Genomic DNA, 15,560 nt, shown 5'->3' with positions numbered 1-15,560 from the left:
TGCATGAAAAACAAGGCCTATATTTAAACTACGAAACGTAAGGATCCTTGGACCAGTAATCAAATAAGTTTACAGATTATGAGCTCCACAAAGATGAGACAAAAAAGATGGTCACCAAAAAACCCAAAATTAATTTTATTTTGGGAACCTTTTTGCAGTATCTCAACAAAAATCTTTAGTCAGTAGAGGGTACCACCAATTGTAATCTCCTACTACGGTTTTATTTTCACAGTTGTCAAGTAAACTTGGACTTGGCAGGATTAGCCTTCAAGTGCTGAAGCTCCAGATATAATCTCAATCAGTTCTGTGGTAATGGATGCTTGGCGTGTTCTATTAAACAAGACCACAAAAAGGAAAAAATGATCAGTCACTGCACAAATATATAAAGACAGGAGAAAGAAAGGTAAAAGAACATGGAATACAGGATTTCGGGCCTCAATTTAAGAAAGTGAATGATGCACCATGGTCCCAACTAAGAATAGGACAGTTTAGTTTTGCACTATTCTTTTTCTTTCAGCATGGTAACACACAGAGAGAGAGAGAGAGAGACCTGTTATAAGTAAGAGTGAGGCGGTCAAGCATTTCCCCAGCATTTCTGCTAGAACTGTCCATGGCAGACATCCTTGCTCCTTGCTCACTGCATGCATTCTCCAATACCGCATTGAACAAAACCTGTAGAAGCGCAGATCTCAGAAAAGCATCAGATAAATTATGCAATAACCATGATAGTTCTGGTGTTTGGCACAGAATAAGATTGTCCTAAGATTTGTAGAGAAAAATGTCTAAAACACCTCTATGGAAAAAAATTAGCACCTCCAGGTTTTAATATGCACAGTAATATAAAGAAGAATTAAGTCGGAAATGGAAATTGGACTGCTAGCTCTTTTTAGCTTCTAAACAGGGTCACACCTAAATTCTTTTTTTTCTTTTTTTACCAGTGGCTATAAGACAGGTTCAATTTTATTCTGCCCCCTTCCCGGAGAAAGGAAGAAATGAAAGAGAAAAATGTATTCTTCTCTCTAAAAGAACAAATACTTACGCATGAAAATTGGAATTCAGCAAGATTTTGAAGAATTTCCCCTTTTGTCTCACCGCCTTCAATTTCATAGGAATCAAGGTCACCAAGTTTACCTCCAGATTCAGCTTCTCTCTCCACAACCTAATCATAGAGAAACATTAAAAAAAATTCGAAGAATGCTTCTAAAACCAACCAAGTTGCACTATAAGTATCAAATCAATCTAGTCACCTCAGGAGATAGTACAGTTGCCACTGTTGGCACAAAAGAGACAACTGAATGGAACTTGTTGAAGACAATCCTCAAAGCATCATATTCAACATTCTTTAATATATCATCTGCAAGAACTGCAACCTGAAAAGGAGGACAATATTTATTATTCATGAGATAGAAAGATAGGACAATCTTATCAAAGATATACTACAAGTAAGCATTAGCATCTCATAGCCCACATCTTATTGCATAAGCAGAGCCATCAGTGACCTCCTTGTGAGGAATATTGCAACAAATTTATTTATTTTGGAAGGAGCAGGGATTTCCAATTGAATATGAATGGAAGGAAGTAATCACCAATAACCCTATTGCCAAGAACCTCTCTCTCTCTCTCTCTCTCACACACACACACACATACACACACGCACGCGCGCACGTCTCAGTGCCAGAGTTTAAAAAATGATAAGAAAATCTATAATTCCCTGAATTATAACATATCAAAATAAATTATGCTTCCTATGACAAAATAATTGACATGGGAAGAAAATAACCTGGGTATAGTTCAAAGGATTCTTTTGCAGCTCAGTTATAGATATATCAATATCCTTCTTTGAGTCACGTACAAGTTGAGCCTTTGCTTTTTCGCCCAAAATGACATACTTTGTTTCCTTGTCAGGACCTGATGTCAGAAAATCAGAATTTAAGTTTGCAATGAATTCATTATCTTAGCAGGCATTATAATAAATAAACAAATGGCAATAGTACAGATGTTTCCTTGCAGTACCAGAATTCAACTTGTAAAGAGCCTTGCTGATCTTGACTGATGTAGAGTTTATTCCACCACAAAGACCTTTGTCAGAGGAAATGGTAACAATAACATTCTTCTTGACATCAACACCTAACATTACAATTAACCAAATAAAATACAGTTCAGAAATAGTATCTTACCAAAAGTATGATTTGTGAAATGGAAAAAAATGAAGGTGATCCATAAAAGAGAACAAGTTGCTCATAAAGGAAGCCAAATTAAGGGTTACTTTAATACTTTTATAATATTAGTCAATTTCTGCGAAACTTTCTGTTTCCACAATGCCTATACATTGGAAGATTTGCTTTCTGAAACAAACATCTCCAAATTGAAGGCTGCAAAAAACTTGTAGGCCCATGATAGAGAACTATTTACTTCAGCCTTTTCAGTCATACTTTTATAAAGTGCCCCAACAGAAGTGAGCTAATCCCTGCTTCTCTCTTTGAAAGTTTGAATAAGTTCCCAATTTGCAAGGTTCGCCAAGAAATTGCCAAAGTTCCTTCTCTAGGGGAACACAACAAAATGTGATTGTCAAAAGCATTGGAAAAAGGCCATAGTTCAATCTCCAATCAATCATGAATTGATAATTACCACACTTTTAGAAACCCTTCAACTACTATGGTACTACCCAATGAAATTATATCATTTTAATTTTCCAAGTGGTATCAAAATGCACAACTCCTTGTCTTCAGACTTCAAAGGTATTCTGTTTGAGTCATGGGTATATGTCATCCAAAATTCAATTAATGCTATTCTAACGAATATTCAGCCTCAAAACTCTTAACATTTTTCAACTAACAGGATAATCAAGAGAGTGATGCAACCAAAAGTTCTTTCTTTATAAGTAATAATAAAATTACCGAATTATGAAAAAAGAGGTCTGTTCTCTATTTTTTCTATTTTTCAGTCACCAAGTCAATCACATATTCCTAACCCAATTTGCATAAATACTAATAATGTTTTGGGTCTATTTGCAAGATCTAGATAGGAAATGATTTTGGTGGTGCAGCATATGAACAACTTCAACCACTAGAAACCTAGGGCCAAAGAATAGAACACATAAAAGAAGTACACAGAAAGAGAAATTACACTTTAGATAATAAAAGTCCACAGAACTACAAATTATGTAGTCTGAGGCTCTAAACATTAATAAAGTAATACCACATTATATAAAGAAGCAGGCAACAATAAGTGAACTTGAGCATAGCAAATGAATGCTGGAGGTTCACAGATAAACTTACTAGGAGTATCCCCAAGAAGTGCAGTGAATGGTTGCCATAGGCCACGTGAATTTTCTGCTCTAACTTGAATTGCTCGTAGCTTGGAAGCTGCCACCATTTTCATTGCCTTTGTGATTTTCTGAATATTTTTTACACTCTTCATCCGATTTCTGACTGCATAAGAAAGATAAAGACATGTAACAACTCATTTAGTAAGCACATTATAGTACTGAAAAAACACAACAACCTGGCAGAGAAATTTGAAGTAGGATGGTGATTCATACCTACTTGGGTTGAAATAGAGCGTGTGCCATGAGGGACCAGATCACTGCACATCGCAAGCTTCAGTAAGTTGACTGAAATAGCGAATAGAGGCACCAAAGAATTTGCAACTAGACACCAATAGATATAATATGAAATAATTATTGTATCTGCCCTCAACATTCTCTTAAAATCAGCAATAGTAGGAAAATTCGAAACTAAGGGGTCTAACTGTGCCAACTATTGGCACCTGACACAACACATCTTCTAAAATCTAAAATCTTAGTGATGCTCCAAGCTCAGTCAGCAAAGAACCTGAATAAATATTTCTAAGCATAGTGGTCTCATGAAAGACACATCCAATAAGGAGTTAACATTTTCACCTTCAAAGGTTCTCTTTGGCATCTTGTTTTTATTATATTTTCAATTACTGTTTAACGGTGTTTTCAGCACACCATTAGTTTTGGAGGTTGACATGATGGACACTTGCAGACATAATATGTTTATCATATCCACATGTTACGAGTTTTTAAAGAAATATCATTAGATCAAATCTAAGTAGATAAAGTCTAGTATAAGGCAACAAATGCAATTGCCGGATTTGTGACTTACCACAAGATACATTTTAAATACGACCAACCATAAGACATTCTGCAATAGTTTTTGCATAATAAACTAGCTACCTATGTGTGCATAAACAGATTATTCCCAGACCCCGAGCTCCAATGAGCACTATTCCTTGGGAAGTTGATCCTAATCCATGGACCAGTCAACCTGGAAATCTCAGATGGACTCCATAAGATGTTGAGTTCCATAGAAGGATACAATATATGAATTCACAATTCTTGTTCTCTATATTGTAATAAATCAGATAATTGAGAAAAATGGAGACATTACATGATTTTAGGAAGAACATCATGTTAATTTTTTCCAGTATTCCTTTTAAGAGAAAGGTTTAAAAAGAAATCCCACCTCTACCATGCTCAGAAGTGAGAGAACTGGCATTTAACATCAAATTAACTTTCTCCATTTATAGTTTCCGTAGGAAAGTCAATGACTATAATAACCTACAAGGATATATTTGAACCTTCTAACTGCTACTTAATAATAATCTAAACAGCGACGCCATACATATCCATTACTACCACGATAGAATGGAATAAAAATCTATCCTTATCGTCAGTCGTCACCGATCTAACCTTTAACTATAATCATATAGTTTCTTTATAAAATAAATATCCGTACGAGCGAATGTTATTTATACTTCTATTTAATTTTCTCCCTTGATGTAACCGTAGTAACAGCCCACAATGAGAGGGGAGAAATGATTAAAGAAACACAATGATAACAACGACAATGATGACACAATGAAGGTCAATAATAACGGTAAAAGGTGTCCATCACAAACCGGGTGCAGAGATTGATGATAATACTTTTAACATTCACATACAATATAAACCATTTGAGCTTCACCAGCTACAAATTTGCACGAAATGGATAAATTAAATTTGTAGAGGAACGCAGAGATCCGAGAGGATGCAATTGCCATCAGTGAAATCGAATCGCTTAAATCAGGAGAGACTAGAGATATATCTTACTCGGAAAGGATAGAAGATCGAGCGGCACTCATGGAATTAGGAGAGACCATGGGGACGAAGCGCCTCCCTTCTCGTCTCAGCGCAGCAATCGCCATGGTTGAACTTGAACGGCGTGTTTTAGCTTTTCGTTCCAAGCTCTTTTCTGATTCTGAAAACTCTCCTAACCTTCTATCTTTTTTCTGGCGGACGCAGAGAACCTCGCGGCTTTGGCTTCGACTGCCCCGGTTTAAATTTTCTTCCTGTTCGAAGCTTCTTACTCATTATTGTTTCGAACTCCCCAACTTTTGTAGGTTTTTCACTTTTTTGGGTAAAATTTTAAAACCTCCCCTAATGATAATAAAAATAACCTCCCTGAGGTTTCACTTTAATGAAAACCATCCCTCTAATTTCAAAAAAATCTGCAATTACTTCCCTTTTATCTTTGTTCGAGTGATGGAAACTTCAAAAATTACGAAATTTCTCTTTCAATATAATTCAAAATACCATATTTGACCTTCTAAACTTCACTAGACTTGGTGTTTTTGCAGAGAAAAATTATTTTGCTACTCTTTTCAATTTGACTTGGGGGAATTTTTTAATTAAAAGTTGAAAATTCTTTTGAGGTATTTTAGTAAATATCTATCTGAATTGATAACTATAAGAGTAAAATGGATATTTTCGAAAAAAAATCATTAGGCCAATGTTTCGTGAAGGAAAATAACAAAATGGGAGCTTATGGTATGTTTTTTCAAAATTATATGGCAGGAAAAGTGAACATAGGGGAGGTTTTTATATTCTACCTTTTTTCGGTATTTATTTTATTGTAAATTTTACATTTTGACTTTTTGAGAAATTACCAAAACGCATTTCTTTCCTCACCTAAAAATCATTTATGTGTTTGGTTTGATGGAAAATGTAGGGAAAGACAGGGAAACTATATAAGGTTTGTAAAGGTTTTCTTACCTTTTCTTTCAAACCAAACATAACCTAAGAAATCTCATTGACAAAGAAAACCCATGTTCTTTGTTTCAGATTTATGTGGGGACCAAGGAAAGTTAACTTTCCCATCTCCTAGGTGGGCTAACTAACTTTCCCATCTAAGAAAAAGTTGTCAATACCAATGGAACAAAAATGACCCTTTTGATAATAATATATTTATGGCTAAAATGGGGAAATAAATGAACATGGGTAAATAACTTATTGAAAAACGAATGGGTCTTTTAAGGGGAAGTGATTAGGGCACTACCATTTTTCTTAAGCGCCCATTTGGGAAGACCTTTGGGGCACAACCTCTCATGTATTGATCTGGCCCCCACATGGAAGTACAAATACAAATACAAATATGTACATTACAAATAAAGACAAAATAACACAAAATACAAGATTTTGCACTCTACAAGTACAAATGCAAATATGTACATGCAAATACATATAAAATAATATAAAGTACAAGATTTTCAACTTAACATATTTGTATTTGTACTCCTTCCAAACTGATCCTTAGTGAAAATTCGGAAAACCAATATTGGATTCAAGAGACAAAAAACATGGCTGTAAGTTAAAGGTACTCCAAATAGCGTGTTTGGAACACAGGTGCTCAACAACAACTCCGGATCTTTGCCCATGCCTACCCACAATACACTACCACCATGAATTGCGAACATCTTCCCCTGCATAATACTATGCAGAGGATGAGATGTTCTCTATTGAGATAAACATGGGCAGAGTTCTTGTGGAGAGGAGATTTGGACTCCTCAACAACCATGCCTCAATCGACATAACGGGAGTCCGAATCACCTTCCAACCCTCTACCAACATGATCTTACACTGCACATATCATAAATGACAGGTCCCACTTTTATGATGTATCCCAGTCTCATGGTGAGATGTGTGAAATTGTAGAGGGTTGGAACGTATTTTGTTGGAAGAAAGATCTCCACTCCTAAATGGGGCATGTATAAGCCATTAAGTCCTGCTGATCATCAATGTGGCGTCCTAAAGATTAGTGAATTGACCTCATCCATCTAAGTACCAGGATTTCAATTAATCCTAGCCATTTAAATAATACACGAAAAATCTCTAAAAAATTCAAACCACATTATCGCATACAACATATGATCTAAACCATCAAGGTAGTTTCATAAAATCAGCCAATCAATTTCAATTCTCAGCCATCCAAACGGCATGCCAAGATTTCATCTAGTGTGACCCATCTAAGATCAGTGAACCAATCTCACAAAAAATTACTAAATTAACCCAAATTCTAGGCAATCGAAGTGGTGCCCCAAACCTTATATTAATTGCATCCATCCAAGTTATTTACCAGATTATAGTTGAAATCTGGTGCATCACTTGGATGGTTGAGATTATTTCATAGATATTAAGAGAATACTTCATCAATGGCTCGGATCTTTGGGTTGATTTAATGCAACAATGGCATCCAAACAGACTGTTGGGCTTCAAAAGTACAATATATGTTTGCAGCAACCAAACATGGTAGAACGTTTGAACAAATAGCAACCAAAAGAAAGAGAGCATTCTATTTTATTTAAATCGCAGCTATTCTACATGTACGGTAAATGCACTCATAACAGGCACGTTAGGCTGTGTTTGGTTGTGGTGCAAATGTAAAAAAATGCAAATTCTTGTTTAATTTTGTTTTGGATTTTACTTTATTCTGCTTCATGTCTTAATTTATTTCATTGTACTGCAATCAAACAAAATAAGCCAAAATTTGAAATAAAATAGGTCAGAATTTACACAAATCATTTGCACTGTCATAGTTTTGCATCAGTGCAAGTTTATTTATATTGAAACCAAACGCAGCTTTAAGAACATTTGATTCTGAAGGAGGACTAGACTTGAGTGTCAAGATCTTGGCATCCAACCTTGTCAGTTTTCTTTGATCACAAAACTTGCTTCTGCTTTTCATGGTAGTTTCTGTATACTGATGAGACTTCTGCTTATTAATTTCTTATCTACCGATTCCCAGATGATGCCATGAGTATTCCTACTGCCACAACAAACATGAACAGCATACTTACGAGCAATGCATACGTTCTTCTTGACGACCTTCTGTACTCTCCAAACAGAAATATACCCCACAAGGTAGCCACAAGTGGAAATGCCTAATAGTTTGATGCACGATTCATGAGTAAATGTACCAGACTTGAAAGAATGAAAGATAGGTTCTTGTATATGTTGACATACAAGCTATATAATATATGTTGCTATAGATGCACATAAACATAAAGAGACAATGGCATATTAGATGTCTATTGATGCATACATACAGGCTCATTGCAATGTTTCAAAACAAGCGTTTTAACGCGGCTCTGTTTGGTTGCATGTAGTTTGAAGTAAAAAGAATGGTTTCCAATGAACATGCTATTATAAGGTGTTTGGTTGCATATGAAATGGCATTGGAAAATAGATATTTTCTAGAAAGTGGGTAGTAGTCGTAGGAAAAGGACAATCCTAATTTAAAATTTTCCAGAGGGTTGGTTATCTTGATTCAAAACTCGTGAGTTTTTCAGGTTTGTTTTCCAAGTTGGACCAAACACCACAAGATTAGGGCAATAATTCATTTTCCTGTTGAATATCGTTTTCATAGGAAATCATTGATTTTCCTTCATATTAAGTTCAACCAAATGCAGGCATAATGATGACTACTTGCACTGCGGTAAACAAATACTCTCATGCTGTATTTATCTTGTTGCAATTGATCCAGGGTTGGCCTAGTAGATGGATTTCCTTGTGCTCTATATGAGCCTGTTTTTATGAGCAACTTTTAGATTAAAAAATTGGAGATTTAGAGAGCTATTGTTAATTGACAAAAACTTCAAAACAAGGTTGTAATAGGGATGACATGAACTATGGGAATCTGATACGTGGTAAATCAAGAGGTTCCCCCACAGTTGAGTATGTCATGCAAGGAAGCTTCCTCCTTGAATCGATTCTTTATGTTTTGAATCAGATCTTTTAATTTTTAAGTATTAAGAATAAGTGGAAAACTGGGTCATTGCTTAGTGTAATTGTAATTTCTCAGCCTGACAAGCATGAGAATGTAGGTTTGAGTCTAAAAGCTGTCATTTTCTGTCAAAAGTTAGGTCTGCACCCAATCCACCCTTCCAAAGTCTTCTGCATAGCTGGGACCAGCATATGGGTAATGGCCTTTTAAGAATTAAGAAAAACAGATTGCATAACATGATATCTGGGGTTTTTACTCATGGCAGTGGAAAATTTGTAAGGTATGTGACCCAAACAAAAAGGAGAGTAGTAACAGACTAACAGTAGCTCCCTATCTACACAGTATATACTAACCTGAGCAGCATTGGCTGCTGCATATCCTGCAGCCTGACCCCCCATGAACAGCAAGCCATTCCCAAATCCACACAATAGCCCTGCCAAAAGGGCCCAACTTCTGCCACATGAATCCTTAAAATAAGCTGTTAGTGATGATTGCGGCAGGCCAAGTATGGGATGGTAGAGGAAGTTGATATTCAGAACAACGGCAACAATAACAAAAGATACTGAGAAATAGAAAAAAGCAGTGTATGTGGCCAAATGTGTAACCCCTTCTTTCATTGTGTGGAACTGATCATTTGTTGCCAGGTTGAATGCAGGTGAAAATAGTGCAAAACAGACACCAGCAAAGAAAGTGATGCTCAGTCCAATCAAAATACTCTTCCCAAGCACCTGCCAGACCAGTAGCCTTGTTAGTACCCTAGGAAAGGAGATCAGTACTTGGAAGACTATAAACTATAAAAATGTGATGAATCTGAATATAGAAAATTCCCTGTAACATGTTGATATGACTTTCATTTTATATACATGTCAAATTGTAAATACACAGTTTGCAGAAGTACAGAGACATTTATGATATTTATGAGGAATGCTTATACATGTGCATGTGTACGAGTACCTAAATATCATGTGGGTATATTGCCAAAATGTGGAGTCACCAACCTTGATTGCTCTTTTGTTTTCAACTTCAATGAGGAAGTCTGCAGTTCCAACTTTTGTTTTCTCTGTAAGAAGATTTCCATTTTCCACATCTTTCGCACCATCTAGCATTTTCCATTGTTAATGGAAGGTATCATATATTATCCACGTATTTAGAGATGGGGGTCCAATGAACCCAACTAAACAACATTACTTACCTCCATTTTCAAATGTTTCTTTAAGCAATGGAGAGTCTAGAGTCCTGGCACAGAATGAGTATTGAAGTATATCATTTTATCATGAAGATTGGATGATAGAAAATAATAACAAAACTAAATATTGATTTAAAATGTGCAAGTTTTATAATGTATTTAGAAACCAAAAGAAGAGAAAACCAATGAGAAAGACCATTGGAGGATTTATGAGCTTAAATGATGTGAAGTTAGTATTACTCAATCAATGACAATCTCAAAAGTCGGTTTCTCAGTTTTATCTTTGAGAAGACTTTCCAGAAAGAACAGACAATAAGACATACCCTGTCCCAGTCTTGCAACCATTTGAGAAACCATTGAGCTTTGCTTTGTTGTCTGCTGCATTCGAGGAGTTGACAGCAAAACCAAGAAAAACTGCAACAAGGAAGCATCCAACACCAGGGAAAAGCACCTCAGCTTTGTTGATTCTGCCATCTAAGAAGTAGTTCAAGGTTGATCCTGTTACATTCAGTGTGATGCTTGAGTTAACTATGTACAATCTGATTTAAATATGTTAAGATATCCAAGCAACCTCACCAAAAACTTTGTTTCTGTATCTGTTTGTGTGTGTCTGTGTGTGTTACTTAATAAGATGTACCTATAACAACACTTATGCTTGCTGCAATCACCTCCGTTACTGAAAGACCAACAAGAGCCCAGGCAAACTGTACAGCTAAGTCCCCAAGGCTCAGAACGATCCCACTGGCTAGTGCAAATAAAACACAGGGCCAATTGTCCTACATCAAAAGCATCAGAATGTGAGTTTTATTCAGGATGTTTAAGTAGTTTCCTCTGTGGAAGTCATCAGAATGTGAATTGGGGGGTGGGGATTCCTTCATCCTGTTTTCACATCCATTCTTGTTATAACAAAATGAATTATTCCTGTTAGCTTTTTAGTTTAGGAACAATGTCCCGAAACACAGACTACAAGGCTGCACCATCTAGCTCGTCATGAGGCTCTAAGTTGGTGTGAGCGAAGAATGACCTCTTATACAGTTACTGTGACCAGGGAATACTCTTTTAATTGAACAATGTTGTGGGTTGTGAAGATGAAGAACCCTTGAATTATTGCAAACCAGATGTCCTACTCCATCTTATAACTAATCAGATGTCCCATCTGCAATTCTCAATGAAGTTTTACTCAGTGAAGAACCACAAATAGTTAATGACAATCACTCTTGAAGAATAATAGCAAGAATAGAAGTTACAGGAGTAAAAATAGAATGATCTCTCCCACTCAAATCTCCACCCAATCACATAATACCTTAAGAAAAAAATGGAAGAAAACAGATACCTCATTCTTCCATTGTAAGATATCAAATTCAACAAAAAAGAAAAAAGAATATCTCAGTTCAGCCAAAGCCCAGCAAATTTTGCTTGGTGGAGTACATAAAATTAGTGAGGCTTACAATAAAGAAAAAGGTGAAAACAAGGAACTCACTTGAAACTGAGAGAGCTGAGTGATGAAATTTGGTATGCCGGTTTTGCTGTCACCAATCTGCCCAAAGGACAAAGCAATGATCACGGCAGCCAAGAGATTTGAGATAGAATAATCAAGGTAAGAATGCTGAGGAAGCCGACCCCTTCTCTCTAAAAGAGTCATTAAAGCAGGCCAAGTGCCCAAGCAGAACAGGGCAAGCGACATGCAAATTATGGCACCTTCTTTACCCTCCACTGTATACATCTTCAACCCTCTTAGCTGAGCGATATATCAAGCAATCAATACCAACAAAACTCCTGCAGAAGTAATCATAAGAACAGAACTGGGCAGTAAGTCAGTTACAGAAAAAGAGGTAAGATTCTTAGCTATATAACCATTTCAAATCAAAATCGACCCTAAACCCATTGTCTGCAGGGAAGAGAAGGGAGGTCATCTGAGAATCGCAACTCACCAGGGAACTAGAAAACCCGAACACAGAAGATTTTGAAGGCCACAGGCAATCTCTACATATCTATATATGAAGTTCCCAGTTCTACTCTGCTAATGCTGCTGTAACAGCCTTCGATCAGATAAGATTACTACTTCATTAAACAAAGTTAAAATATACTTAACACATTTTCATGTAGTGATACAATCACGATAAGTTTGATGGCAAAAAAGTTCAGTTGACACTCAGTGGTCTACTAAGAAGCACATGTCTGTTGAATATAAAATTGAAGCATCAGACACAGAAAGAAAACAAAGATCTAGCCCAACTTGTATTTTCAGTAATTATCGATGTCTCTGGATAAAGAATGAACCCAAACAACCAAGCATATTTGGACGCGTGCAAAGAAATGAAAGGGAGGACTAAGGCATGACCCATGAATAGAATTCCAACCAAGTAATGAAGTAAAAAACAAAAGTGTCCGGTTAGACGTCAGTATCGGTTCTCCATTTTCCGCATCGCCCATCTCGCAATGACCTGTTTAATGAATCTGCTTCAGGTTCGGGTGGTCTGGGGCCCACATAACAGAAATACAGAAAATCACGACCCTCATCGCTCCCTAGTTATGCGATCGGGTCTTATTTGGATCAAGATATATTCAAATTCTATTCTCATAAATATTTTTAATTTGAATTCGATCAATATGTGAGATATTTGAATTTGATTTGATTCGAATTATTTAAAAAAAAACTAATAAATTATAAAAAGGAAAAAATATACCTGTTCAAATATAGAAAATAAAAAAATATAAATATTTTTCAACTATTTTCATCAATATATATATATATATTTCATAAGAATAAATAAAATTAGATCGGATTTCGAATCAACCGGATCATGATCCGGTCCATGTGCACCCTACATTAAGTGGGGACACAGCAATGCATCTAACTAAAGCCATGATTTCATTATTTTAGCTCTGAGGTAGTGGAATAGCTGATTTGTAACAGGTCAAGGGTGTAAACGGAATGAATTCGAATCGGGTCAGGTTCGATATCTGAATTCGATTCCATATTCGACAAATATTGAAAATTAATATTTGAATCTAAATCCTATTAAATATTTAATTTAATTCAAATTCAACTAATTAATTATTTTAGGTAATTAATAAATATTTTATTTATATAAAATATATAAATTATTTATATAAAATATATAAATTATTTATATAATTTAATTATTATATTTATAAATTATATAAAGCATTTAAAAAATTTATATATTATGTATAAGAATTAAAGAATCGATTGAATTTGAATATTTATGGAATCGAATTAGATAATATCTGATTTTGAATATGAATAACTTTTTGGTATGAATAAGATATCTGAATTCAATCGATTAGATATTTGAATTATTCAAATTCAATTCAATTATATTAACATAATTGAATTCGAAATCGGAGATTTTCAAATACCATGAACATCCCTAACAACTAACAAACACACAAGAGAAGGGCCTATTAATATTTGATGAATCAATTTTGGGCTAAGTGCCTCGTCATTCGGTTTGCTTCCAAGTGGCCGATGACTCAGAGGCCGAAGTGGAGAATTTTGCTAGGTGAGGACCTGGATGCCGAGCTGACCAGGCCGAGCTAGGAGTGGACTAGGTGCCAAGCTAACCAAGCCGAGCTGCATTGATTGTTGAGCTTCATAGTTCTTTAGAGACCTGCAAGGAATCAATGTCAGAGGACCTGGGATGGCTAACCCGGTGAGGTCGCTCCGATGCTTAAATTAGTAAACTGGTAGTAAATTGCGAGTTAAAAAATCATAAAAGTATGAGAGCTAGAATGTGCTTACTTGCCCCCCCCCCCTATGTCATTGGGGTTGGTGCCTTTATATAGGCATTGTTTGGCATGGTCTTCATGCACCGCATCCGAGATTTCTGAGAGGTCGCATAAGTGGTCCGAAATTCCTGGAGGCAACTGCCATGCACGTTGACCACCCTCTGGAGCGTTCGGTACGTGGGCCAACTTCCAAGGATCGTGGACCAACCGAATTTGTTAGTGAGCACATTTCGCAGGTCACCACCTGAACCTCAGTCAGGCCGACACGCCTTCGAGGGAGGTCGCTCCTTGCGTCGAGGTCACTTCGGCCAGTGACAAGGTGCTACAGGTCAGCCCTGGATGAGGTGCTTCTAGCCGATCTGAGTTGTGGTCGAGGTCGCTAGGTCGGCAATGGTGCGAGGTCACTAGGTTGGCATCAATGCCAAGTCGCCAGGTCGGCGCCTGTGCCAGGTCGCCAGGTCGGCACCTGTGCCAAGTCGCCAAGTCGGTGCCTATGCCAGGTCGCCAGGTTGCTAGTTTGGTGCTTGTGCCAGGTCGCCAAGTCGGGACACCATCATCTTGGCTAAGGAAAATTGTCACCTAAGTCATTCCGAGTGTCACCTAGTTGTTTCAAGATAGCACGTGTTACAATGTGATTGGAGGGCCAAATTTGCCCTCATCAATATTGAAGGTGGAATCTTTTAGGATTTGGTGGGTATTACGGGTGGCAAGTTATATGCCTCATATACATTCAATGGTCCCTCGTACAGCTATAAATTATAAATTGGATCCAAGCCTCCAACTCGAAGCACGAGAATTAGCAAACAAAAATAGAAGAAAAATCAGTATGACTCACAGTATCTATGTAACCAAATGAATGATTTATTGAAAAGAAATGAGAGTTGGAGAACCATTGGAGGAATATGTGAAGAGCCTACGAAGAATCAACGTGTCAAATCAATTGATGGGGCATTTGCAGAAAGGGGGTGAGGCTGGCAGTGGGTAGGGACTGGGGAAGGAATCCATCAATCCATCCAAAAACATGTGCGAGGATTATGTGGTAGAGATCAGGATATGGATGGAAGATATTTCCAGAAACTATCGCCAATGTATGCCTAAACAAGCATTAAACAATTAGAAAAACAGAGGAAACCAAATTTATAAACGTGATTGGTTGAGTACTTGAGTGCGACTAACTACAAAACAAATTTAAACCAACTCAGCCTATAGCCTGGTGTCATGACTTGGGAGGCTACCAACCATGAACCATCCCTTATCTTCACGGCCATGTGCATGCATGACAAGGAGAGAGAGAGGGCAGAGTTGAACTTCCATCTAATAATTAAAATTAGGTGTTTGGCATTAATAATGTCTTTTCTGAAAAATAGTATCACATCAGCATTATTCTGAATTCTATTTATTTAGAAAATGGTTTGGTTTAAGGTTCAAAATATCGATATGTATCAGTAGCTTTTCATATGTTTCTACAGAAGGTGTATGGGGGTTTTAATTGGTTCAAAGGGTGAACGGACCTTAAACCAATCCCTCTGAATTGGATTTGATAAAAGCTAAAAAAA

The 15,560-nt window shown here is 36.6% G+C and overlaps 2 protein-coding genes across 2 annotated transcripts; both read right to left on the bottom strand.

Moving 5' to 3' along the window:
- On the bottom strand, positions 1–5,506 carry LOC148854475 (ATP synthase subunit gamma, mitochondrial-like). The gene is made up of 9 exons (XM_088986181.1): positions 5,117–5,506; positions 3,542–3,585; positions 3,279–3,431; positions 2,014–2,127; positions 1,781–1,908; positions 1,248–1,370; positions 1,040–1,159; positions 551–672; positions 1–330 (listed from the first exon to the last, which is right to left on the bottom strand). The coding sequence occupies exons 1-9, from the start codon at positions 5,209–5,211 to the stop codon at positions 261–263; spliced, it is 969 nt and encodes a 322-aa protein (XP_088842307.1). The 5' UTR covers positions 5,212–5,506; the 3' UTR covers positions 1–260.
- A 2,234-nt stretch (positions 5,507–7,740) lies between these two features.
- Positions 7,741–12,673, bottom strand: LOC148854474 (ureide permease 2-like). Its single transcript, XM_088941552.1, has 8 exons — positions 12,183–12,673; positions 11,732–12,027; positions 10,889–11,027; positions 10,575–10,749; positions 10,258–10,301; positions 10,064–10,164; positions 9,419–9,793; positions 7,741–8,223 (listed from the first exon to the last, which is right to left on the bottom strand). The coding sequence occupies exons 2-8, from the start codon at positions 11,972–11,974 to the stop codon at positions 8,074–8,076; spliced, it is 1,227 nt and encodes a 408-aa protein (XP_088797678.1). The 5' UTR covers positions 11,975–12,027; positions 12,183–12,673; the 3' UTR covers positions 7,741–8,073.
- Positions 12,674–15,560: the final 2,887 nt, after the last annotated feature.

This window comes from Nelumbo lutea, chromosome 4 (genome assembly GCF_056320005.1).
Source record: "Nelumbo lutea isolate HS-2025 chromosome 4, American lotus-T2T, whole genome shotgun sequence".
Classification (NCBI taxonomy): domain Eukaryota; kingdom Viridiplantae; phylum Streptophyta; class Magnoliopsida; order Proteales; family Nelumbonaceae; genus Nelumbo; species Nelumbo lutea.
The sequence above is the reverse complement of the archived record's forward strand: the minus strand, read 5'-3'. Positions and strand labels throughout refer to the sequence as shown.

Bases quoted from the DNA above. Each gene is read 5' to 3' on its own strand.
- LOC148854475 (XM_088986181.1), bottom strand. From the start codon at position 5,211: ATGGCGATTGCTGCGCTGAGACGAGAAGGGAGGCGCTTCGTCCCCATG. The intron at 3,432-3,541 runs GTATGAATCACC...TTTCTTATGCAG, and splicing joins CTCTATTTCAACCCAAGTAG to TCAGAAATCGGATGAAGAGT. The intron at 1,371-1,780 runs GTTATTTTCTTC...CCTCCTTTTCAG, and splicing joins ATCCTTTGAACTATACCCAG to GTTGCAGTTCTTGCAGATGA.
- LOC148854474 (XM_088941552.1), bottom strand. From the start codon at position 11,974: ATGTATACAGTGGAGGGTAAAGAAGGTGCCATAATTTGCATGTCGCTT. The intron at 10,302-10,574 runs GTATGTCTTATT...ATTCTGTGCCAG, and splicing joins GGTTGCAAGACTGGGACAGG to GACTCTAGACTCTCCATTGC. The intron at 9,794-10,063 runs GTTGGTGACTCC...CTGGTCTGGCAG, and splicing joins AAAACAAAAGAGCAATCAAG to GTGCTTGGGAAGAGTATTTT.